General features: G+C 35.1%; 2 protein-coding genes and 1 pseudogene across 2 annotated transcripts; 1 reads left to right on the top strand and 2 right to left on the bottom strand.

Annotated features, from left to right (window-relative positions):
• Nucleotides 1–4,775: 4,775 nt before the first annotated feature.
• Nucleotides 4,776–15,910, bottom strand: LOC140864412 (uncharacterized). Its single transcript, XM_073268584.1, has 14 exons — nt 15,778–15,910; nt 15,325–15,586; nt 14,556–14,675; nt 13,974–14,038; nt 13,194–13,293; nt 12,917–12,988; nt 12,727–12,786; nt 12,517–12,646; nt 12,248–12,441; nt 11,604–11,788; nt 10,787–10,914; nt 7,317–7,579; nt 6,115–6,358; nt 4,776–5,793 (listed from the first exon to the last, which is right to left on the bottom strand). Exons 2-14 carry the CDS (start codon nt 15,583–15,585, stop codon nt 4,997–4,999), a joined length of 2,619 nt encoding a protein of 872 aa, XP_073124685.1. The 5' UTR covers nt 15,586; nt 15,778–15,910; the 3' UTR covers nt 4,776–4,996.
• On the top strand, nt 8,365–10,056 carry LOC140867400 (uncharacterized; annotated as a pseudogene).
• Nucleotides 15,911–18,253: 2,343 nt separating the features above from the next.
• LOC140866330 (wax ester synthase/diacylglycerol acyltransferase 5-like) lies at nt 18,254–22,448 on the bottom strand. Its single transcript, XM_073271301.1, has 6 exons — nt 21,701–22,448; nt 19,998–20,067; nt 19,844–19,911; nt 19,522–19,734; nt 18,688–18,825; nt 18,254–18,515 (listed from the first exon to the last, which is right to left on the bottom strand). The coding sequence occupies exons 1-6, from the start codon at nt 22,439–22,441 to the stop codon at nt 18,363–18,365; spliced, it is 1,383 nt and encodes a 460-aa protein (XP_073127402.1). The 5' UTR covers nt 22,442–22,448; the 3' UTR covers nt 18,254–18,362.
• Nucleotides 22,449–26,226: the final 3,778 nt, after the last annotated feature.

Raw genomic sequence — 26,226 nt, 5'->3', positions numbered from 1 at the left:
TGAGTACATCAACCAAAAGACATGACAAACATACCCACATATATAAGTCCGCAAAATGTGCAGCACGGTACTGCCATTCACACATCCATCCAAAAAATCTCAGTAGCCTTTTTGCACAACGCTTACTCCTCATCTAACAAGCGTTTGACCAAACACATTCTTCCTTTCTCACCTAGATGCTTGAACAACGCCAAGTCATCATGATTGCGAAACAATAGTCGGGCAGCCCGCATTTGCTCATCCTCTGACAGCTCAATCATCTGTTGGACACCTTGAAAGACTACATCCTGCGCATCGGAGATCTTGTCTTCGGCAGCCATTTGTTTCACCAGATCCCCCATTGTGTCCTTCGTAATGTTAGCCAAGTTGTTAATTGCGGTAACAATAGAGTCGTCCAGTTCCACAACTTTCTTTCGCTTCCTGTTCTTTGTGGATGAATGAGGGCAAGGTTTAGATGATGGAGTCTCCGCTTCGGAGATGGAGTCTGCCGAAGCTTCAAAGTACTGAAAATGTTCATTATCAGCATTCAACGATTCAATGGGTATGCTATTGGTTTCAAGTCGGAGGACATCCTGTAACAGTTGATTGAAATTCTTTGATGTATCCCCTCCTGCCCGGTCATTACCAAATATCTCGCACCAATCGTTGTAATACGTCCATTGCTTGTGCCTCATGGAGCGTATAGATGCATCGTCCTACAACATATGATCATGTCATGTCCACTAAAATTATGTATTGAAAGTACCAAGCATTAAAAAACCAAGTACCTTAATAAGTGCTTCCCAAGTCTCATCGGTTGCATCTATCGTCTTTTCAATATCATTCCATCCTGTACCACTGCGACCCAGAATAGTGAATAAGTACCATAAGCTTTCTTCCACACATGCACTTTGGAGTTGATATGTGGATTCCCGCGCAAATCACAACCTGGAAGTGATTCTTTCATAGCAGATTCCAACACATTCAAATATCCTGCTTTAAACCCATTTTCACTTTTCCATCCCTTAGTCACCACGTCTTTCAAAGACTGGATCAGGACATCCTCTTCACGTGAAGTCCAACTCCTTCTTGTCTTCTCGGTTTTTTTAGATCTCCCAACAAAACTTCCAGAACTTGCACCACTGTCCATGCTCACAATCGTTGGTATCACACCTGCACCCAAAATAAAAAACGACATGTGAGTGATTATATTCATCAGAATTACAAATGTCATTGGATATAAAAAGGATCTTCATATAACAAATGTCATGGTCAACATTACGAATTACAAAAAAAAGACGCAGTAGTAATATTCAAACACAATAACAATGGATAGAATAAGTACAACTCGCAATGTCAGAAGAAAAGATTTGACATAACAAACTCATCACAGTACTAGATTCTCAAACTAAAATACAAAGAAAGCCGCTTTATTGGTTTGTGTTCCACATGTTCAATGCAAATTCGTTTCTCCAAGCTTCCCAATTGTCCGAAGACTGGATACTATTTATGATCTCAATTTCTGGGTTATCAACCGGGCTGCCCACTTCTTGTTCTACTTCTTCAACAGGATCGTCATCCATTTGTGAGCGAATAAAGTTATGAAGTAGGATACAACCTAGTATGATCATGTTCTGAACTGCTATCGGGTAAAAAAAAGGACTTCTAAGGATTGCCCATCTCCTTTTTAACAATCCAAAAGCGCGTTCGATGACGTTACGGGCTCGAGAGTGCCTCCAATTGAACAATTCCTTATAGTTTTCAGGTCTTGAAGCACGGCTGCCCCAAGCATCTCTATGGTACCTAACTCGACGATAAGGTGTCAAAAAGCCTTCGGTGTTTGCATATCCATTATCGCACAAATAATAACAACCTGAAACACAATGACAAAACTGCTGTGGTTGAGAAGCTTTGAACAAGCGAGCAAGGATCTACATGTGATTTAGCATGACACTAACCTTTAGGAACCATGAAAGAGTCGTCTCGAGTCAATGCATCTCTTAAGACACGCGCATCTGCTGCTGAGCCCTCCCAACCAGTTAGAGCGTATACAAAGTTCATGTTCCGGTCGCATACAGCCATCACGTTTACTGCAATAGTACCCTTTCTGGTTCGGTATCTTGGCCTATCCCGAGCAGGTACGTGTACTGAGATATGTGTTTCATCTAACGCCCCAAGGCATCCCTGAAATTACTCGAAAATAAATATCACATCATTATCATATATATAGAATATTTATTAGATTTCAGAAAAATAACATAAATCATACGAAACTCATGTAGTGCATGTGTAATGGAAAGTTTCAATACCTTGAACCATTTCCAGTTCTCATCGGTGCAAGTCTCGTCAACAGGGACAGGCTTAACTAGCAGCAGTGGATGCAACTTCACAAGTGCTCGCATTACTTCATGGAAATGTGCACTAATTGTATGTCCACTACGAATGTAGTCATGTCCAATAACACGGTTCTTTTTATGATGAGCAAGAATTGACAAGAACATAGCTACTTTCTCTTCAACCCGTACATATCTCGACTCCACTAGTCCACCGACATTAATTAGTAAAAAACAAAGGCGTCCAAATGCATTGCGGTTCATTCTTAAGTTCACTACACATTGAATATCTCCTGCTTCGATTGTCCTATGCAAGTGGTTAAGTTGGGCGTTTAATCTCCCGATCATGGTGTACGTTGCAGCTGCTGGACGATTGAATCGCCGCGGCTTCTCCAAATATCTCATGCGTTGTCGGATTAAAAGACTTAACTTTAGAAAATTCCGACATAGCATTTGTAACACCATGACAACGAGAGTAATGTTTCTACGTTTTCTGTCCATCTTTATAATGAGTACATGAGAAAAAGTTTAGAAAGGACTTACCCCATAAAATTAAACACAGTGGTTAAATTTGTTACCTACGAGTACGAGTGACTAATTAAAACGTAGAGGTGAAGCAATACATCTAGCTACTGGGTACCAGTAATTATACGCAAATATGGACATACAATTTCTACTATTTTACGCATTCATACAAGGTGTAACACAACAATGGAAGAATATTTCCAACTTCAACAAAGCACGTATAAAATAATCAATATATAATATACAATATACATGAAGAGCGATGTCTTTCCAAACATGATTTACCTGGTGTTAATCTCCACGAAATAAAAACAATCAATAATGACCCAGTAAAGAACCCCTACAAATATCCGAAGTGGGTGACATGAATGAAACATAAAAATCATGGAAACATGACTCGCCAGAAGAAATATTATTCACATACCCAAAACAAGAGAGTGATGAGGAAATAGTCCCAGATCTATGTTACGAGAACGAACGATAAAGTACACAAGTCCCCCACGACAAATTATTCAATACCTCAAAGAAGAGTGTGAAGAAAGCGTTCCAGATCTACACCTCCTCAGAAAGCCATCGAATTTTCTTTGCACTGCACGAACGAGAGTGAAATTTATTTTTTGAATGGGGTGTTGATGTAGTAGGTGAGGGCTGAAATGGTAATTTGGCCATTCTTTTATTGAGTACTGTTCAATTCGGGAGAAATTATACCTGCTCGCAGATGGGTTATCTTTTCCTGCCATTTCAAGCTGGCACAGTGATTAATGCCGGGCCCCTTGTTATCCTTTTCGTACCCAAAAAACGAGTCAAACGTGTGATGAGTTTATAATCACGCGATTTCCTTCCTACCAAACACAGCCTTAGTTATAAAATTCTCAGTTTTTAAGATTTTAAGCCTCCCCGGTACAATAACAATTTAAACGTCAAATTTCGGCACAATAATTTATGGTTGTCGAGATTCAGATTGACCATTAAACAATTTCTAAGATGTTGCGTCAACTAGACCTGGTCCGGGTCCGGGTCCGTGTCCAACCCGAAAACGGGACCGGTCCCGATTTTCCCTTTGGAAAACCGCCGACCCGGCGGGTTGGCCGGTTCAACCCTCCGGGTTCGCCGGGTTGACCCAGCGGATTTACTTTTTTAAAATAATATTTTAATTTTATTTTAAATAATATATATTTGATATTCATACATGAGATTTGAACCCAAAACCAAATGATTTTAGGTCTTCATTCTTGCCACTAGGCCAAGTGTTAATTTGTTAATATTTTGTGATTGAATATAATTAAATCTAATATTTTTTATACAATATGTTTAAAGTTTAAATGTAATATATTTTTTTTTGAAATAAATAAAGTTTTTAATTGAGATAAATAGAGTTTTTAATATAAGATGTTGAAATATAATATATATTTTTATTGAATAAATATAATAACTTTTTTATTGATATATATAATTTTTAATATAAGTTGTGAAAAGTTAAAATGCAATATATTTTTTATTTAATAAATATATATATATTTTATTGAACTAAATAGAGTTTTTAATATACAAAGTTGAAAGTTGAAATGCTATATATTTTTATTGAATAAATGTAATATTATAAGATGTTAAAAATTGAAATATAATATATTTTTATTTAATATATGTATTAGCTTTTTATTGAGATAATGAAATATTTGATAGAGTTTTTAAAATTCAATTTTACAAGTTCTTTTATTTTTTATTTTTTTTAAAAAAAAAACAAGGGTCGAACCGGACCCGGACCCGCCGGTTAACCGAATCCGGAACGGGACCCGGACCGGCGGTTCCGGGACCCGGACCGGAACCGGCCACGGGCGGGCCGGTTAAGGGTCGGCCTATTGCCTACCCGGACCCGGCCCGTGGCCAGGTCTAGCGTCAACACTGCTCCCCAACTCATGTACGCAACCAAAATTTAATGTGTAACGATAATATATTTTTAGTGCATAATAATGTTCGAGTTAAACAAAAACAGGCAAAGAGGAAAAAAAAATCACCAATTGAAGACCTTGTGGGGATCTGGTTCCCTCGTGAGTGAATCAGCTCAATGGTACCAAAACTTTGAGAAAAAAATCACCACAAATGATCAGTTTGGGGCGTGTTCTTTTCTGTGAAGTGTATGCGAGCCAACCTTTAACATTTTAATCCGAATCTGGATCACCATCAACAATATCTGGTATTGAATCGGCAGATTCATTGTCTGATTCTCTACTTTTTTCTAAACGTGATAGAGAAGCAGATAACTTTTCGATTATTGGACAAACATCATCATTCTTATTCTCCAACACAAGTTGCTCCGACATAGAGGCGTACATCTCATCTTTGGCAGATATCCCAATCCCATCATCAAGATTATTTTCAACTGCTGTTTCTTGGCCGGATGGTTTGAATGTAGCACGTTCTGAAGTAACCGCGTCAGATTGAACACCGATAAGCAGATTTGATGACGTAGCTGGTGCACTATCTCGTCTTTGTTTCTTGGTAGTTTCCGAGATCGGTGATTCAGCTGTAAAATCATTCCCACCAACCTCCATTTTCTCAGTTGGATTGCTAGCTGACGCACCTAAATATTTTTCCTCGGAAACAACTGAAACTGAAGGTACCGGGGTCACAAGAGGTTCTGTGGCATCATTAGCATTCCTCTGTGTTTCAGTTACTTGCATTTCCATTTCATCATTATTGTTGCCAACCCAGTTTTCATACAGGTCATCATCTTCCGATTCAGGCTCAGGTGGGTCCATCCCTTGTATCCCGACTTTGAATGTAGACAACTGGCTGTGTCCAGTGGCATATGGAATATCGGAAAACTTGTGGCCTTGACCATCATGGTCATTAGAGTTCAAACTGGTGCCTACCATAGGATCGGTCCTTGGGGGTATAAGCCCATGCAGGGCACGGTCACAGTAGTCCGCAAGCTTCGTCCCTCTTTCTTTGGTTCCTGAATAAATGCAACTTTCAGAATCTGGAAGCAGAATGAGGAGTTCAAATCATAATAAAGCATAGCAGAACTACATAATCAGCACTGGGGTGATGATTTTGTCAAGCTTATGATCGTGGACATAGAAAAGTCAAAAAGTTCTGCCAGAACAGCTGTGAGAAAGTTTCTATTAAGTCAATTTATCAAAATTTAACAGGAATAACTACTTCAGATATTCCTCCTTATTAGGCCAATTTCAGTATGAACTGGAAATAAGTCTGATGATTATGTCCCTTCTCACTTTTATGGCTTAGAATTTAGAAAATATACAGAATAGATCACCTGAACGGAAAAGTTCCAGACCCGAGGCTAAATGTGATGGGCAAGTACGGCCTGGAGAAATAAGAGATGCATAAACCGCCCGTAACGAAGCTAGTTGAAAGTCAGTCCAGACAAGGCTAGGATCACCAGAGATGGAGACGTTTCTTTCTTCCTTGGACCATCCTCCTTTACAAGCATTTGCGGCTATAGTAATAAGAAGATGATTAACTTTTGGTCTCCACCGATCAAATTTTGAATAACCACCCTGGTAGTGACAATTTCAGTAGTTATTATATATTAAAGAAAAAGAAAGAGAAGGAACGGAAAAGCTGTAATTGATGCCAGTTATTCAAAATTATAAACCCAAACTCAATTGCATTAATTGTAATAAAATCAATATATTTTGAGTGGCTACATCATTATGAAAGGTGCGCTCAAACTATAGCAAATAGCTCATTTAAAAAAAAGTATTAATATTATCAAACCTTGGGAATCATCCAAGCGAGATAATGAAATTTTGTCATAGAGAGGCAGCAAGAACTCAAATAATTAGAAACAGATTCTGATTAAAGACAAAGTTAATCAATGCATTTAGAAAAGGCTAGTTGGATTATGTTTCTTACTGTGATTTTACCCGTGACAGGTATTCTGTAGCTACTTTTTATGGTTGGTATATTGGGGTAAGCTATTAGTTAGTGTTCTGTAATATGGTTATACAAGGAGACAAACATCACATCTGGCATTGCATAAAAAAGCTCTTCAACTTGGAGGTTATTGGAAATTTTTGGGAAGTGTATGCCAGAATCTGGTTTAGGTTCTCAAATAACAAATACATCGAGGAGATTTCAAATTTATCTAGAAGTACTTGTAGGACTGATATAAAGTCGGGTTCTGTCCCAAGACCTAGAATGACATTGATCTAGATTATCGGAGATCCTAGAAATATAAACGAGCCCCTTCTGCAAAAATTAGACCACCCTACAGTTTTGGTAAAACAGAAGTATCATGGAGAAGAAAAGGGTCATTGTTTCTTGCTCCTTTCATCAGAAATTAGGTTCTCTTAGTACACAAGTTAAGATTCGAGTACAGTTCCATCAGTCGTCAGATTCACTTAAACCAAATGATCATAAATGGGACATCATACTCACGAGATTTCCCAACGAAGAAATTGAAGAGAGATAATAACTAATGATATGCTCATCATCATTAGATCGGACACATACCAAAATAAGAAGAGCTTCTAACACCTCCAATGCAGCTATCTTCACAGATATCGGAAACAAAGTCTGTGGCATTTCAACTTCTACATCTTTTACAGGCTGTTCTTGGAATGATTCTGCCGTACTAGAATGCTTCTTTCTCTTCCGACGAGATTTCGTCACCACCTCCGAAGCAGCTTTGGAGCTTGTGCTGTCCTTATACACAAGGGGATCCAAATCAACAAATACAATGTTGATAACATCTGGGATCACATGATTTGCAGTTCCTGCAGTAAAAGTGCTTAAATTAGTCGAGATATAACCCAGTTGTCTGATATAAGTTCCTAGCTCATTACGAATGTCACCTATTCGAAGGGAATTGGAAACAATGATTGATAAAATATTACATTTTGGCACTGCTATCAAGAATAAAAAAAGGACAGAAAGAAGAGTAGTTTGGCTGAGATAACAGGCAAAAGCCTGTGTTAGAACTTGTTCCCATATAATAAGGGCATTTAACCAAGAAAATGATGTAAAAAGGTCCTTGCTTTCTATAGCAAGATTGTTTTTCAACGTGCTCTTTCATTGCACTTGGCCGCAATTCCTGGTTCCTTCCAGCCACCCCAACCCTGCCAATGAGCACATAAAACCTCCGATCACAGCATCTTCTGTCCTCTCAAACAAATTTCAGTCTGTAAAATCCAGTGGCTATATGATCTACAGATCTCAAAATATAATATCTTACCTTTTCTAGTTTCCTAAAGCGCAGAACAAACAAAATTACGACCAATCAAAAGCTAAAACAACGGGATGTGATGGCTATAGTTTCAAGACAAAATTTCACAAATGAATTATTAACTTTTGATGTTACACGTGTTCTATCAAGATGCAAGAACTGACGAGAACTATCAAAGCTTCCATCAAATGGATCCATTTCACAGTTAAATGTGAAGCACTTGTAGCTAGGATACTTAGTGTTTGGGAGAGCTTTTAGGAAGCATTCATAACTTTTACTTAACAAAATTTCACAAAATCTCAAAATTTTGTTAAGGAAAAGCTCAAAAGTGCTTCCTAGAAGCTCTCCCATAGTTGTAAAAAGTGTGCGCCTCGGTCGCTTAAGCGCAAAGCGACTCAAGGCGCACAGGCTGCGCTTCCGAAGCGCAGCAGGTAAACGAAGCGAGCGCCTTCTGCGCCTCATAGAAGCCGCGATATTTCTATTTTTTTTTTCTTTTGCAAACTTAAAATCGCATCTTGAAAGTGCAATTTTAAGTCTGCTCAGCCCTTCCTAAAGCCCAAACTTTTAAACAATAAAATTAAACTCAATAAGCCTCTCAAATCTCACGACCTCACTGCCTCGCTCTTCTACTCTGCGCCTCTGCCTCTGATTTCGCCTCACTGCCGCGTCTCCGCCCTCGCCGCCTCTGCCGTGTTTACGTACCACCCCTTTCTCTTTGCTGCCCAAATAGGTAAACCCTAATTTTATTAATTTTTATAAATTGTGTTCAAGTGTGTTCTGTTTTTTTTAATTAATAATTTGTTATTGTTATTTATTTTCAGTTATTATAACCATGTCACAATCAAACACAACAATTCCATCGAGTCGAAAAGATATTGCTTGGAATTATGCAACTCTTCCGGATCCTAAAAATCCATATAATGTGTGTTGTTCTTTTTGTGGTAAAGTAACAAATGGTGGAATTTATCGGCACAAATTACATTTAGTTGGGGGCAATAGAAATGTGAAAGTGTGTCCAAAAGTACTGGAGCATGTTAAGGAAGAAATCAAAGAATTCATTAAAAAAAAGAGCAGTTTGAAGAATCAAATGAATGATATTCCTCACTTGATGATATTGTTGATTTGGAAGATGATGAAGATGAAGATGAAGATGAAGATGAAGATGAAGATGATCTTCAAACTAAACGGAAAGGGAAGCGACCAATATCCGGTTCAAGTGGGCTTGGGCCTACGGTACAGGGGAAAAAGATTAAACAAACAGGGCCTATTGACCTTTATTTTGCGAAAGATGTAGATGAAATTGTTAGACAAAGGCGTGGGAAAAATAAAGGCCAATATGATGAGAATAAGAAGAAATTAAGAGAAGATGTATGATACTGGAATTCCTTTCAATGCTGTGAAATATTATTCTTTGCACCCTTGTATTGATGCTATTGGGACTTTTGGAGTGGGAATGAAACCTCCATCATATTATGAAGTAAGGGTTAAGTATTTGAAGAATGAGTTGACAAATACGAACCTGTTTGTCAAATCCCACAAAGAAGATCATGCTAAGTATGGGTGCACAATTATGGCAGATAGGTGGACGGATAAAAAAAGTAGAAGGCTAATAAATTTCTTGGTAAATGGTCCTAAGGGAACCGTATCTGTAGAATCGGTTGATGCTTCAAGTTATTCTCTCTCACACTGACAAGATGTATGATTTACTTTCTAGATTTGTGAATCGAATTGGAGAAAAGAATGTGGTTCAAGTTGTAACAGATAATGCAAGCTGCAATGTCAAAGCAGGTAATATTTTAGATTGTAAAAAATTCAGTTTTAATTCTGATTTTTTTATTCTTTTTTAAGTAATTTTACTTTATTTCATCAGGTCGTCTTTTGGAAAACAATTTTCCACACTTGTATTGGACTCCATGTGCAGCACATTGCTTAGATTTGATGCTTGAGTAAATATTCAAAATTCCTCATCTCAAAAAATTGCATGAAAGGGCATTGATGATGAATGGTTATATTTACAATATACCATAGTTATTGAGCATGATGAGGAAGTTTACCGAACAGAGAGACATGATAAGAACCGCAAAGACTCGTTTCGCAACCGCTTTTTGACTTTAAAGCGGTTTCAAGTGCATCAAACAAATCTGAGAAAGATGTTTACATCTGAAAAGTGGGCAACAAGTCGATATTCTAAAGAGGCGACCACTAAATATATTAACAATCTATGAAGCTCCAATACCCGATTAAATCTGAAACCGAAAGCGGAAAAAATTCGTTATGCTTCCCAGTCCAAGTGGATGTCCGGATCTTAATTTTTTCCCACACTTAATATATTTAGGCACAAACTTCCTCTTAGCATTCTTTCATCCTTTAATACTTCGTCTTCTATTAGATTCATATTTAGTGGTGGTTTTAACAACATTGATGACAGAAAACAACAAGAATATCAAAGACCCCATGAAAGTAACAAAAACAGTAATCGCTGCACGAATAGAAAAAGCTCATAGATCCACCCTACATAGCACAACATAGAACAGTTTTTCCAAGAATTTTGCGAACTGGAAATTTAGAGATCCAATTTGTTTTCAAAAGCTTCTCTTATATTTTTCATAGAAAAGCACATGAGCAAGCACCAGAGATACTATACTTGAGTGTGATATAATGATTTAGGTTAAGTGCAGTTAAAACATATAAAGAAACTGCTTTTGCATACCAGACATATAAAAAATAAAAAGAACTACCAAATATGTGGGATGCATACCAAAGCCCCCTATTGATATCAGGATTTTCATTATCGAGTATGCTCTCACTCTCAGCTCTGGAAACGTGCATCTCCTCATGTATTCCATCAGCAGTCGTAAAATATCTGCAGCATGTGGTAATACTTTGCTGCACAAAGAATAGAAATTTCCTGGTTTAAACAACTTATAGTCGACGAAATTGAGATCAAAATGAAGCAGTTAGGACTTAGAAGACATTTTTTTCACAGGAAAAAAAGGAACAGAAAAAGGAACTGTGCCAATTCTAAGATTTTGGCTGCAGCAACAAAACCAGTCTATTTACCTATGAAAATATTTCAATGATCATTAATAATTCAACTCCAAGAAAGGGAAAAGAATAGTTGCACTAGTTGCAAATCAAGAAGGTGAACTGAAGTCACACTACTGCAAACCCAAACTGCTATCACAAATGTTTATAGTAAATCTGCAGTATGATTCTGCAGGGACCAACGCTTACGTTCACCCTTTCAATTGGATTTAATATCAGTTTTCGCATTTTCTTTTACCCACCGAATAACTAGAATACTTCTTGACGAGAATCTTAGGCCTTGACAAGAAGACTCAAATTGTCAGTGATGTTTTATTTCCATAAATTGTGGTCTTTTTTTTTTTTTGGGCTTTGGCAATCCTACACTCGTATCAGACCTGCATAATTTAGATAGTTTGACGGCCCATTTGAGAATTTAGTGGAGAGGAAAACTTCAAGCAAGATTGCATAAACTTAATACCGCTAGAGCCTAGAGAACTAAAACACAAATTTGGCATCTGTAAACATTGAAAGACACTAACAGCATTCACCTTCGTACACCCTTGATAACTGCTGTGATAATCTCGAGAGTATGCAACTGCAACAGTGGAAATTCTGAACATATAAATTCTTGTTTCAGGATAGTCCCGAAAGGAAATTGTCTTTGAGGCATTGAGCCATCAACCAGCAGAACTCTCCAGGCAAGAGCTACTAGAGCACGGATTGGCACAGGAACCTGCCATTCAACACGAATGGTATTTAACAAGCATCAGTTTTGAGATCCTCATCTGCTTCTCTTAATGTAACGACCCACGTCCTTCCACCGCATCCCTCCCCAGCCTATAGCATGGGCTCGGACCGCATGGTTCGACGGGCATCGCACTCATGACCTCCCCACTCCTGGCAGTGGGTTTTTTGCCCACCCCAGGAATCGAACCTTGTACCTCCAGGCTTAAGTACAAAGTTTTATGATTCCTGGTAATGGGGTCGTTACAAAAAGGGCGCCCTTTTATGTAACGACCCACGTCCTTTCACCGCATCCCTCCCCAGCCTATAGCATGGGGTACAAGGTTCGATTCCTGGGGAGGGCAAAAACTCCCCACCAGGGGGAGAAGACCATGAGTGCAAGAATGGCTGGGTCAGCCCAGTCCATTACACTTAATGTAAAAGCATCAGCATAAAAATTATATGCTACCTGAACAGGGTAAAAACTTGTGAGCATCGTGCTACAACAACTCATTAGAGCACAAATTTTAGACCCTAGCAATTGCTCAGGCCTCCTCGTTGAAAGATTAGAAGTCTGATCAGGCACCACTAATCCTCCTAGTGGTGGTGGGGATTCTTTACCTGAAAGAAGTAATACCTTCATGGCCTTACTGCTTCTGGAATCTGGAAGAAAATAAACAAGTTACAATGTGCGAATCAAAATGGACAACCTATTGGGTAACGCTCTCTGGTTAATACCTTCTTCTAGCCCTTGGAAGGCATCACTAAGATGACTTTCAATAAACAGCAAAATTTTTGTCATCATTAAACACCAGCTATCCTTGTCTCCTCTTGATTTCGGAAGCAATGACAAGCCATAACTAAGTTTCTGAAAATGAAAAACACCAAATGAAGCTCACTGGTTTGGCCAATAAAATGCTGTATTGAAACATGGGAAAACTTTCTCACCTTTAGAACGCTAGCACTACATTCTCCAGACATGATTTTGGAGCTGATAGCAGCTTCAACCTGCACAAAAAATATAAAAATAAAAAAACAGTTTATTTTCTAACATCATGAAAATAAAAATCAAGTGTGTCGAAGTTCACCATTGAAAAAAGAAACAGCCGACAATCAAGCAAAAGAATGGAGAACTTACATTATCATAATGTCGGTGGATAGATTGTGGGAAGAAATTCATCAAGGTGCATAAAAGACTGAGTAGTTCTTCCTGCAGAGAGAATATTCCAGTGAGCGAGCGTAAATGAACATGGTAGCAAGGAACCTTTTCCCACAATAGAGATGAAGGCTAAAAAATAAATAAGAATATAGAAAATCATGAAATAAAACATTTACAGACATATGAACCCACACATGTGCAACAGATCTGATTTAATGCACAAAACAATGTAAAGCAGTAATATATATGCACATACAGCACCGGAGCTATCCGCATTTAACATCTTCAAAGTTGGCTCAATAACTTTCAAAGCCAGTGAAGTACCATCCTTCTTTGCTTCAGGGAATCTACTCAATCTAACTCATATTATGAGAAAAGATCAAAACAATTAACCACTCACCTCCAAATCTTAGTATAACAACAGTATAAATTTAAAATTAAGAAGAAAGACAAAACAACCGGAGAAGAAAAAGATTCGCATAAACTTTATTGAAAATATATACAATGTCACTAAATAGAAGCAATCCAGCTACATTAAATTGGTATAAAACAACCTAATGAAAAGGATAACTTTCCTTATGGCCAATCCCAAGTCAGATATATAGCTGACTTTGAACTCTAACAAAAACAGAAAATATAAATGCCAACTAGTCACCTCACAAAGTTGATGTAAGACCCCTTTTGCAAAGATCAGTTTTTTATTTCTCACCTCTGATCCCATGAAAAATGAAGATCATTTAAGAGCAGTAAAGATGAAAATTTAATGATAAAAGATAAAAGCATGAAAGCGTGAAATTTTTCCCAAAAATAGTCCTCACTCCTCATGACTCATATTGATAAATAAGTAACTTTACTATTTAGATTATGCTTAAATTCTCATAAACAAACATGAATGATGACAACTGACAAACAAATTCAAACAAACATCTAACGTTTTTTTTTAAAAAAAAATTCTCTAGACATCTTTTCATGGGTAACTAGAAGAAACATATAAGAAAAATCTAGCATTTCTTTAAAACAGTACTAATGTTCGAACCTGGTAAACAAATCTGATAGAGCCGCAAAAGCAGCCACCTTCACGAAAGGAGAAGCTGCAGGAAGCTACTAACAACGACCAAAAAACGGTGTAAGATTTAAAAACAAACAATATAGAGTGCATATAAACTGCACCATTCACAAAAAAAAAAAGTGCATAACAATTGACACTTTTTGAATGGCAAGTGTTTGTGTGTCTGATCCCTCCACCATAAAAATGTATTACAAAGGAATCTCTACAAACCCCAGGAACTAGTTGTGTTAACATTGAAACTTTGCATATGACATGTAAGCTAATACCATAAAAAGCTGTCAGGAACTTCTGCATAACTTCAATTTCGATTACAAGATCAGAGGGTAAATTAAAAAATCTTCAGCTACCCTTTTTCAGGATGTTGGTACATCTCCATGATTTCAAAGGGTACATTAGCAAATGAAACTGAGTACAAGATCTTAAAAGCCCTATCAATAATTTGAACCTCGGAAGTGATGAGATAAATTTGTCAGGGCAATACGAAGATCAACGCCTGCCGACACAACAAGAAATTCTACCAAAACTTACGGTGTTTAAAAGTAATTATACCTGGATGTGATTGAGTAGCTCAGTAAACCACGAAAAATATGAAGCTAAGAAACGTTGGGAACTGCATTCTTGACATGTCACCGCAAGCAAACTTATCCCAGCCCAACACTTATCTGTAGGCTAAAGCACATTAACAAAATTAAAACATTTCAGTGTCATGCTAGTTTCTCTTTTTACTCTACGTTCAGTAGAAGCAAAAAAAATCCGCTATTCCAAAGTTTAAGAACCAAGCATATCCATCAACAATAAAAAACTAAAAAAGCAATTAACCCAGCATCAATTTTCTACACAGTGGCATAACTAATTCTTTCTTACTATTTCAACCTCCAGCACGAACGCACTCCCTAGCCCATTCTTTTTTCTTACATATACTAATAAAAAACAGAAAGGAAAATTTAAACCTATGTTAAATGCTTGTAAAAAGAAGTACAATTGTTGCTATTTGAAGTAGGAGAAATATACACGCTAATTAAAGAAATCATAAAAATTGCACAATTAAACAAATAGATGCTTCCACCCTTAAATCTTTTCCATACAAATACTCTACTGGACTATGATGAAAAAGCATGATTCATGTTACCATATAGCCAGCCAAAAGAAATTAAATGAAAAAAGAAGTAATATTGGCACTATTTGAAGTAAGAGCTATATAGAGCAAATCAAAGAAATCACACAAATTGAACAATGAGATTAACGGACGCTCCATGCTTCAATATTTTTCATACAAGTCCTCCACTGGAATATGATGAAAAACACAGTTTTGTCTTACCATATGTCCAGCCAAAAGAGAACGCACTCGATTGTCCCAGGAATCCACTGCCTTTTTCCAGCAATCCATCGCCTCTTGTTTGTCTAGACCTCGCTCCAGCAGCAATTTGTGAGTTTTGACAGTCATCACAACGTATGACAGGTCCGAAGGGTTCGGAAAAGGGTGATTGACATCAGGGACATACTTTCTCAACAGAGAGGAGAGAAGCTTTGCTTTACGTTCATCATCAGACAAGCCGCCAATGTCCTCTCCAAATTCCATTCTGCCAAAGGATTTACAATAACTAGAGATGCTCAATAGGGTTTATCAAGGATTTTGATGCGAATTCAGAACAAAAACTGGAACAACAATTCCACTACATTCAAATCACTTTGACACGAAATTGGATCAATTAACACCCATTAAAATCAAAGCAAGAAATCGAAAAGCCATATCCAGCATTTACTTCGTTACCTTGCTTCTTCAAAATCGACCCAAACTGATTGTTGCTGCTTCTTTCTCCACCGGAAGGTTTTAAGGCAAGAATATTGCTTCAGCGTTGAGTAGAAGGTGGGAATTCGAGTTTGAAGCAGCGAGGGTGAAGGGTTTGGATGAGCTCAAGGAAATGGGGTTTATGGGCTAAATATTGAAGGCCCACCGTTCCCTCTTTTTTCAAAAAAAAACATAATTATTGTCTTTTTTTTTAAATAAAAAAAATTTATTGTTATAATTTGTTTTCAAAAATAATAACGAAATATTTATCTTCAAATATGTGTACGTACAACAAGGATTATTCTATGCTACATCTGGAGTACTTTTTTTCCCATGATGTGGTCAAATATCAACCATTGGATCATCAAAACATATGTCAATTTTCATAAAAATATATGGGTCTCACGTGATCTAATGATATTGAAATAGGGGGAGAAGCACTCCCGGTGTAGCATAGACTAACCCGTACAACAGAGCTAAACCAAAAGAAAGATGATCCTCCCAAACAAACTTACATTATAAATTTTATATCACCGCTGATGTGGAAGATTCGAGAATTTGGAACGAAATTGATATTTGATGAAATTTTATTTAACATTTTTATAAAATAAATATGTATTTTTGTGAGATAATATCATGAATTTATATTTGTGATATGATCGAGTCTATCCGATCCATATTTGTGATTCCAAGTCGAAAATTCTTCTGACATATGATATTGAAGTTTTGTGTTATAAAATTTTGATGAGATTTTCATAGGCTTTTGAGCTATATAGATATAGAAAATAAAAAATATTTCTAATATTAAATTTGCATTAATATTGTATATCTATATTTTGAGAAATTTAAGGGAAAAAAATCAAATAAAATATGTTTATACTCGAAAGTTCTAGTGTTATTAAAAACCTTATTTTTAATATTTTAAAAAAATGTCTAATTTATCCGGCTTTGGTAAAAAAAACCTTATGGTGAACATTTGTGTTAATTCATAAAAAAATTTATTTAGAGGATGTTTGGCAGAGCTTAAAAGCTCTTTCAAACAGCTTATAAGCTCTGAAAATATGTTTGGTAAATTTTTTAAAAAACAGCTTATAAGCTGTCAAAATAAGCTGTTTTTAAAAAAGTAAGGGGAGAGGTACTTTTTTCAAAAAGATCTTATTTTAATATTCTATCTCTCTAAAATATCTTTGAATATTTTAATAAATCTCCATCTTATCCTTCACCCATTAAATATTATTAAAAAAAATTACAAATCACATAAATTTTTCTAAAATTAAATATTAAAACAATTTTATTTTTTAATATAGGTTTATTCTAAAATTATTTTCGTATATGTATAATTCTAAATATTATTTTCATACAATTATACCTTTTTGGTAATTTTGACAATAAAAAGATCTTATAATACCAAACACATCAACATCTTTAATTTATTTAAAATAATTTTACACAAACACTTTAACAGCTTATTTTTAAAATAAGTTCTAACCAGTGTTTTTATAATCGGACCGGTGATCGAACCGGTTTACCTGGAAAAAACGGTCCAACCGGTCGGACTGTTTTAACCGGGCGGTCGAACCGGAAAACCGTTTATATAATTTAATATAATAAATAATATATTTTAAATTTTAAAAACTCAAAAATTATATAAATAGACAAAAAAATATATATTTAACATATTTTGAAAACTAAATAAACATTTAAATATATTCAAAATAACAATTATAATTATAAATTATTTAAATAATAAATTATTTAATTTTTAAAAAACAATTTTTTAAATAAAGTAAAAATTCTAAATAATAATGTATATATATATAAATAATAAATTTAAAGTTTTAAAAATAAAAAAAATCTTAAATTTTAAAAAATAAAAAAAAATTCGGAAAACCGGTTCAACCGGTTTTCCGGTTCTTGACCGGTCCAACCGGTTCTTGATCGGTTTTGACCGGTTGGACCGGTTTTTCGGTTTTTGGAGTTGGTCCGGACCGGAGAACCGACCGGTTTCCGGTCGAACCGGTCGAATTGGCCGGTCCGGTCCGGTTCCAAAAACATTGGTTATAACAATTTATAAGCTAGTAAAATAGCTTTTAAGCTCTAAGATCTTATAAGCTCTTTTTAATAAGTTTAGCCAAACACCCTCTTAGTAAAATCTGGTTTTTTCTTGCTACTTTTAAAAATATTTTCTTCTTGTATATCATGATAAACATCACTATACGAATATTTGCATAAATGTTATTAATAAACAAGCTTTTTTTTTTTGAAAAAAAAGAGTGATTTAGAAATATTTTTTTTATCTCAAATAATATTACTTTCAACTGTCAAGTTCAATTCTTAAATAACATTTTAACTATTCAGTCAAACACCATAGCAGAATTCTAAATCCATGGATTTAAAATCCGAACTCCGTTTTTATTCATATCTATTGGTAGTTCATTTCACATTCATGAATCCGAATTCACGAGAGAATTTTTTATTTTTTTTTGTCCCAAATCCGACATAGTAAATATGATACTTTGATGCACTCGATCAATAAAGTTGGAATTAATAAATTGAAGTGATGAGTTTCAAAGACGTGATTCCTCGGCAGCTTCCTTCATGTGGTACAAAGCATCTTCGAAACACTTGGCTAGAAGTTTGGGTTGTGGGATTATATCTTTGGCCACCAGAATTTGCAAGTCAGCCACTCCTGCGTAACTCACCATGTGCAAAGTGATTGCCTGCATTATATATATATAATTAGAGGAAGGTGAGTGATTTCCCCTGACATTATGTCGACGTGACGTTGAACATATCGACGATATTATATAATTAACATCCATCACTATGTTAGTCAGTACCACGATGAAAAATGACAAACATATGAAGAAATCGGAAATGTATGTATGTTACATGAGGTAGGCTGGTGGAAGTGGCTCTTATGTGCTTCACCGGGTTGCCACCTAAAGTGATCTCTTCCTGAGGGCCAACTACGTTCGATATAGTAAATGTGGTGTTACAAATTATCCGGTAATTCAGGATAGCGGCAACCTACAAGAAACAAACAACAATCAGGTCAAATTTTAACTAATATTTTGTAAGAAATAATATATTTTAATGTTTCACATCCTAAGAAAAAAAAATATTATACAGTACAATTGACCTAATTTTTATTTTGATCACTTTAGTAATCAAGATTCTAACTACACTGTATTAGGTTTTTCCCCCATGCATATCGTACGTGCCAACATTTAGGCCATCACATCAACAATTCGATGAAATAGGAATGGATAAATATAACTTGTAGCATGAAAACCAAAATTTGATTATATAAAATACCAAAATAAAAAAAATAGACAAAAGGTGTGATGAATTTGGCTATTTTGCTCACATCTGAATATAAAGAAAATTTAATTTAAATTTAGAAAAACATTTCAAGCACAGAAGCACTCACACTTTCAAATATTCACACACGCACACATATATATATATATATACTACCTGCATCTCAATTATATAAGATATGTTTACTTTTGTTTGTTTCAAATATATAAGTTTTTATTGTATTTAGCAATATTTTTATATAATTTTACTCTTATTAACTACATCTTAAAAAACGTATAATTATTTTTTGAATGAATTAAATAAGGTTAAATAGGAAGTTTGATATATTTTGTTAATCCGTGCGAAAAAATGCATCTATCTAATCGAAATGAATAGAGTATATATTAAGTCCTACTTCTTCACCTTCGGGCCGAAAAGAGACATGATCAAGTTGCCGATGATATAGGAGCAAGGAGCCTCTAACGAGAGCTTTTTCTGGTCGATCATTGCCTTGGCTCTCTTCACAAAGTCGAGAGGATTTGAACTGTCTTTATAATAAAAGACAGGGAGGAGAATTATACCAAATTTGTTACCCCATTGAGGCCTACTTTTTTCGCTCATCATCTCTGTTAGATCCTGTAATCACGGCTAGTTGATTTTATTTCAATCCAATAATATTATTGATATTTGAACTTATAAAGTTTGAACCGCTTATAATATATTATAAGACTATAAAATTGACAACCTGTAATCCAGGCTGTGGTCTGAGGTTCACCATAGCAACACCGGTCATTTTCAGGCCTTCGGGGAGAGCTATCATATCGTTCACATACATGGACAAACATTTGTAAAGTGAGTACTTATATTTTCACCAATTAATCAATAGAGTTGAATATTACCTTTCGGACATGTGCTCGTGTACTGAGAAAGCCCCGATGAGACCACTCCGAAAAGGACATCATTAATGGTCTGCAAATGATTGATAATTGTACTTTTTTTTTTGTTTTTGGTTTTTTTATCCCGTTTTCATATTTTGATATAAAGATGAAACTATATGTAACAAAGTACAATTACATCCATAAAAAAGAATTTATTAGCATGCATTGAATATGCATTATATTATATTATATTATTTCAAATGTTTGTATATTTTTACCGTTTAATTTTAATATTTTATATTTTAATTTCAAAGCCTTAGTATAGGGTGCAATTCCTTTTATTTTTATGTTGTTTTCATTGTTTAATTGAATTTTCATAAAACGGGTGTTAGTTGCATACAAGGGTTTTTTTTTCTTTAAATGTCATACATGATTATATTTATATGTATATATATATGTGTGTGTTATATAATATTCACGCGAAAAATAAACAAAATTTTAAATATAATGAAAACATTATTAGTATTTTTTGAGTGGAAAACATGATTAGTATTACTTATGCTTCAAAAAAATTTATAACACTTCACCTTAATTATCTAATTAGTTACTGTACAAAATTTTAATTCTAATAATCAAAATAACAAAACCAAATACTTAAAATATATATAACATAAATATTTGTTTTAAAACTTTGAAATAATTTTCATATTTAATTTTTTAAATAAATAAAGAGTACATATAAATTAACAAATATGTTTAAAATACTTAATGTGTCAAGTTAAACAAACTAAAATACAAATTTAGATTGTTTCATATTAAAATTATGTATATGTCATGTCAAATTTAATGTATATATTAAATTAAAATAATTAAACAGTCATGTTATCTTACTATTTAATTAAAATATTATTATAATATATGACAAAATTTTATGAAAATTAAATAATTAATATTAAAGGAGGATAAGTCAAAATGAAAATATTTGAAGTGTGAGTAATAAATTACGAAATGCAATTGACAATAGTTTCTCCTAAGTTTCAAAATAGGTTGGGATCCTCTAATGTGGGCATCCCCACAATAGGGGTGCTGGTGTGGGGGTAATTTACCCCGTAACACAAGTTTCTTTCTTATTTTTTAATATATTTTAATTTTTTGTGTTTTTAAGTTTTGTTTCTTTTTGTTTCCCCTTTTTTTATTATACATTCTAATTTTTTTTCTCAAAAAAAATCTCCTTTTTTTATTTTTTCAATCTTTTGTTAATTCAAAATTTTTGGTTTTAGTTTTTTAAAAAATTCGATTAACAAATAATTAAAATTTGATTTTTTTATATTATTATAAAAAAATCGATTAATTCAATTACCGAATGAATTAACCGAATTTAATTCTATTCAATCAGCCTCAAAAAAATTAAACCTTATATTATATATTAAAGTGTACGTTCCCCTTCCTTTCACAATTTATTTTTAAAAATGAACAGAAGGTAAATATCTATATATATATATTAAACTTGTATATTAAAGTTTACGTTCCCCTCCCTTTCACAATTTATTTTTCTGAAATATATATTAAAAAAATAATATTTTGATTTAAAAAACAAGTAAAAGGAATATAAAAACAAAAACCTAAAAATGAAAAAAAAAAAAAAAAAAAAAAAAGGAATTTGAAAAAGTGTGTTGTGGGGTAAATGATATCATCCAAAACTTGAAGGAAGAAAAAACACTCACTGCATCAGCAACTGCTCGCTTCACAGTTTTCATATCATCCAGCCGCAGCCTCGCCGTCGCCAATCCCCGCGGCCAGTCCTCCACTCCGGAACCACCGCTCACGGAGGTGGCCCTATCCCTCAGCCACAAACCTCTCAACACAAACTCCACCACAAAAACCAACGTATACCAAACCACCTTCACAATACTACTCCACCTCATGATCCTCCTCAGCGGCGAGCTCCCGACGCCGCCGATGCTCGGCAGCTGCTCCGGATCATCAACCCTCCGGCAGCACGTCAGCAGCAGCGACATCAGCGAAATCCCGTCCCCGAGCGCATGGTGCACGCGGAAAACCGCCGTCCTGTGAGCCGCCAGTATGTGTATCTCCCACAGCGGCTTATCCTCGGACAGCGGCGACGAGACGGAGAGGTCGGCCATGTAGTCGTTGACAGCATCGTCGTCGGAGACAGAAGGATCATCGGAGACGGGACGCAGCCGAATAACGATGTGGCGATCGATGTCTACTTCCGTCTTTCTCCAGTTTTCGCGGCCCAAGGAATCCCTCACCATGAGGCTACAGAATCTGGGGTGCTTCAGCATGACCGAGCTTTGGACTTGAGCTTTCACGGCGGAGACGTCGATCGGGTGTTTCCCTGCGACGGCGCAGTTGATGATTTGGTTGAGACGGGGCTGGAGGAAGAGGCGGCCGGCGGGGGAAAGTGGCTGCTGGTGATCTCTTTCTACAGAGTACTGCTCCATGTGTTTGTTTAGGTTTACAAATTAAAACCATATATTGTCGCCACTATATATATATATATATTAAGCCTAGCTAGCTTACCATTTGTTTTGATTTTTTTTTCTTTTTGTTTTCTTTTCCATCGTACACTTAGGTATTGTTTGCGGAGCTTCTAAAAAGTATTTCTCAACTTTTTCTTAATAAAAATTTAAACATTTTGAAAATATTGTTAAAAAAAAGCAGCCGAGAAGTTCTTTTTAAAAATTATCTCAAACGCTATCTTAGGTTTAGGTTTGATTATTTGTATATTGGACTTCGTAGACACATGCATAGAGATGGTTGGTCGAACGAGTCGATATGTGGAGATATTATGTTACATCGTAAGAAGTACTCTTGTTTAAAGTTGTATAAGATGTCGAAATATTGACGAGATGAGTGTATGCTACATGGAGATATTAGATGTTTTGATGTCCGCACAAACCTTTTATATATTAAAAAGAGAATTTTCTAAGTGGTTGGCAAAAGCATATATATGTGTGTGTACTATTTTCTTGCATCCCATCATTTACTTCTAAATTTTCGCAAGATCAAATAATGTACTTATATTTTATGCCAACTATTACAATATTGTGCATATGCAAGCACAAAAAATTAGAATCTGGTCAATTGATCATATGCTAGGACGGATCTTCATTGGGGTTCTGGTGGGCTATATAAATATAGTACAACCCAAATTTTTTTTCAAGGGTCCAAAACAATTAAAATTTAACAGTGTTGTAAAATGCTTTGCATATGCGTACGTAGTTTGCCTGGAATAATATATAATTTATTACACTGAGTTTGAACTTTGACCCCATTCACTTAATTTAATTCCGAAACTCATCCTTGCTTATATCCTAGTACAGACATACAACGAGACAATTTATAATATTTATAGCAGATTACGATTACATATGAGACGGTCTCACGAATCCATAAGACAGGTTAATTCAATTCATATTCACAATAAAAAGTAATATGTTTTTTTATATTATAACTCGAATCGAATCAAATATCCATGACACAAAACTGTTTGACCCATATGATCAGATATGATACAACATATAATACACAGGACCGGGGAGTCACGTTATTTATGCAGTGATACTACTGAAATTTATTCGAGAAAGGTAATTGAGGCATTCATATCTAGTAAAAAGCTGCACTGATTACTTACTTTATGTATTTATGGTAAAATTTTGACAAGACAAATCTACTTTTCTTCACAATCAATATGAGTCAACCGATCGAATTTAATTATTTTAGCAAAAAAATTAAATGAATCTGAACTTGCTAATACTCCTAAAATGGAAACTTATCATGTCAGATACTTTTTTTTTTTTTTACCGTGCTCCCTCGAAACCATTCGAAATTAGCTTGCATTAATCAGTGCTAGTTTAGCAAGGTATATAGTGCTACTTGGTTCGCCTTTCGCCCCATATGTAGAATCGAAACAAACCTTTCAGATTTCATAAATTCTTGAATGTCCTTCGCGATGACAGCATCTTGCCCGAGATCCGATCAATTGATTTTGTAACTTCTTGTACCCCAACAGTGAGTCTGAGAAAACACAAATGATGTTTGAAACATCAAGATGTCGACAAAACTCGAAACCAAATCTAATAGCTTCCAATTCCATTCCTTTCACTGAGCCCATCACCTCAGCCTCACCTTTCGATCCCACCACCAAACCATAAGAGTTTCGAACTACGTACTGATCTCAGGCTGCCTTTGTTAGTTTTCATATCCATTCCAGCATCGGCATCAAGTCTCACAAAGTTCTGTTCCGGTGGGAGCCATCTTTGTGTAGTAGAAGTCCTTCTCTGTCCAGCTGAAACCCGACAAGTAACATTAGTTGTTCGGTAGTTATCCAACCAAGCAAGACACCAACTCACATTAATCTGTTATGAATATATTCCGAATTCTGAAGAACTTGACAATCAACAGCAGCAACAAAGAATAAGTCGAGATGAAAGAGTCTCTTTATCCGCAAGACGAAATTGCCCGTTAAAAGTGCTCAACGTTGGCGGCAATCGTCTCTAAGATACAAAGACTTTGCAAACGAGATATATCAGCACAGAAAATATCTCGAACTTCAGCGAACTAAAATATGCAAACAACTTTCTTTTGAGAGAGAGGGAGGAAATCGCAGCGAAAGCAAAAACTCTGATGTTTTACTTTCTCAGATGTTTTGTCTGCGTTTAAGATGTTTTTCTATATCATTATACGTTATAACTGATCATATATATAACCTAAGACTTCAAATAATACGTCTTATGGCCTAAGGATGCAATCCATGACAGAAAAAGCCCAGAAACAGATGCAACTTTTCGGACTGTAGAAGGCGCGCCCGGTCGGTAATTTTTGACCGATCGAGCGCCCCACATTTTACCAACTTTCTGTTTTGCTCAAACGATGCTGCGCTCGATCGGTAAATTTCCACCGATCGGGCGCCCAACTTTTGGACAACCTACTGTTTTGCAGACGAGGTGCTGCGCTCGGTAGTTTCTTACCGATCGGGCGCACTAACAAAAATAATAATGAAACATCCTAGAACTTCTAGTGAATTTTTTTTTTATTTTTAAAATAACTCTCTAACTATAAAATAATAAATATATATATATGCACATACATATATATATCGTACTAAAAAAATATACTTTACTTAATTTAAAATACATATACACAATAAATACAATAAAAGTACTCGCATGCAATTAAATACTTAAAAATAACTTTTCTTAATTTAATATATATCTACACATTAAACATAAATAATAACAAAAGTACATGCATGAAAATAAATACCTAACATTAAATACTAAATAATATTTTATAAGAATTCCATAATAAAACTCCTAAATAATATTTCTTTCACAAAAATTCATGAAAACTTAGAAAATAAATACTTAAATCAAAAATCCATGCATATACTAAATATATATAATAATAAAACTTATGCGGAAATAAATGTTCTAGTCTCAACATAAAATTCATAATTGAGCGATGGTCACGGGTACTAGCCGCCTGGATACTCATACGCCCTCGCCGCCAGTCGGGAACACATTAACTTCATTAATAATCTGCTCACCTGCACCATTTAAATCTAGTGAGCCTAGAGGCTCAGCACGTTCTATCCTTATATAACAAAATGAAACCACACACAAGCACACATCATATAAAATACGTGAATATAATTATATGTGCATGATCTTAAAAATATATGCATATAGACATGAATAAATAATTATAATGCTTCATCATCATGCTAAACATAAACATCATATTTAATAAATCTCATTAAATACTTTTCATCATTTCTTAGTTCTCAACAGGTCGTATCCATGTCGGTGGCATCATACTAAGCGATTGATCAATCTATAAACCAACGTACGCGGCGATGGGATTTCCACCTCTGTGCTGCTACTTCACCAGCCCTCTCAGCTGGATCCATAAGCTCATCATACTTATACATCATTAGGAAGGTCACCGGGCCCAGGTATCCCGGCCTCCAACCACATCACTTTCCACCTTCACTTCAACTTCCATAAAAATATATTTTTCTAAACATGCAATTAAACTTATCATAAAAATTTTTAATGATGCATGAACATAAAAATTCTCATATATTTCTTTATTTTCATGAAAATTCGTCCGTAAATATATATTTAATTTATTTTCTTAAAAATAATACTTATATATCTAATAAAAATGCATGCATGAATTAAATATATATTTACGGACATTTATTTTTCCAAGGACTTGTTCG

The sequence above is a fragment of the Henckelia pumila genome, chromosome 4, assembly GCF_033568475.1.
Source record: "Henckelia pumila isolate YLH828 chromosome 4, ASM3356847v2, whole genome shotgun sequence".
NCBI lineage: Eukaryota > Viridiplantae > Streptophyta > Magnoliopsida > Lamiales > Gesneriaceae > Henckelia > Henckelia pumila.
The sequence above is the reverse complement of the archived record's forward strand: the minus strand, read 5'-3'. Positions and strand labels throughout refer to the sequence as shown.

What these genes read in the sequence shown, in the direction of transcription:
- LOC140864412 (XM_073268584.1), bottom strand. Translation starts at nt 15,585, where the DNA reads ATGGAATTTGGAGAGGACATTGGCGGCTTGTCTGATGATGAACGTAAA. An exon ending in TCCACCGACATTATGATAAT is followed by an intron (nt 12,787 to 12,916) that starts GTAAGTTCTCCA and finishes TTTTTTGTGCAG; the next exon opens with GTTGAAGCTGCTATCAGCTC. An exon ending in GTTATCAAGGGTGTACGAAG is followed by an intron (nt 10,915 to 11,603) that starts GTGAATGCTGTT and finishes TTCTTTGTGCAG; the next exon opens with CAAAGTATTACCACATGCTG.
- LOC140866330 (XM_073271301.1), bottom strand. Translation starts at nt 22,441, where the DNA reads ATGGAGCAGTACTCTGTAGAAAGAGATCACCAGCAGCCACTTTCCCCC. An exon ending in AGCGAGCAGTTGCTGATGCA is followed by an intron (nt 20,068 to 21,700) that starts GTGAGTGTTTTT and finishes AATCATTTGCAG; the next exon opens with ACCATTAATGATGTCCTTTT. An exon ending in GACCACAGCCTGGATTACAG is followed by an intron (nt 19,735 to 19,843) that starts GTTGTCAATTTT and finishes CCGTGATTACAG; the next exon opens with GATCTAACAGAGATGATGAG.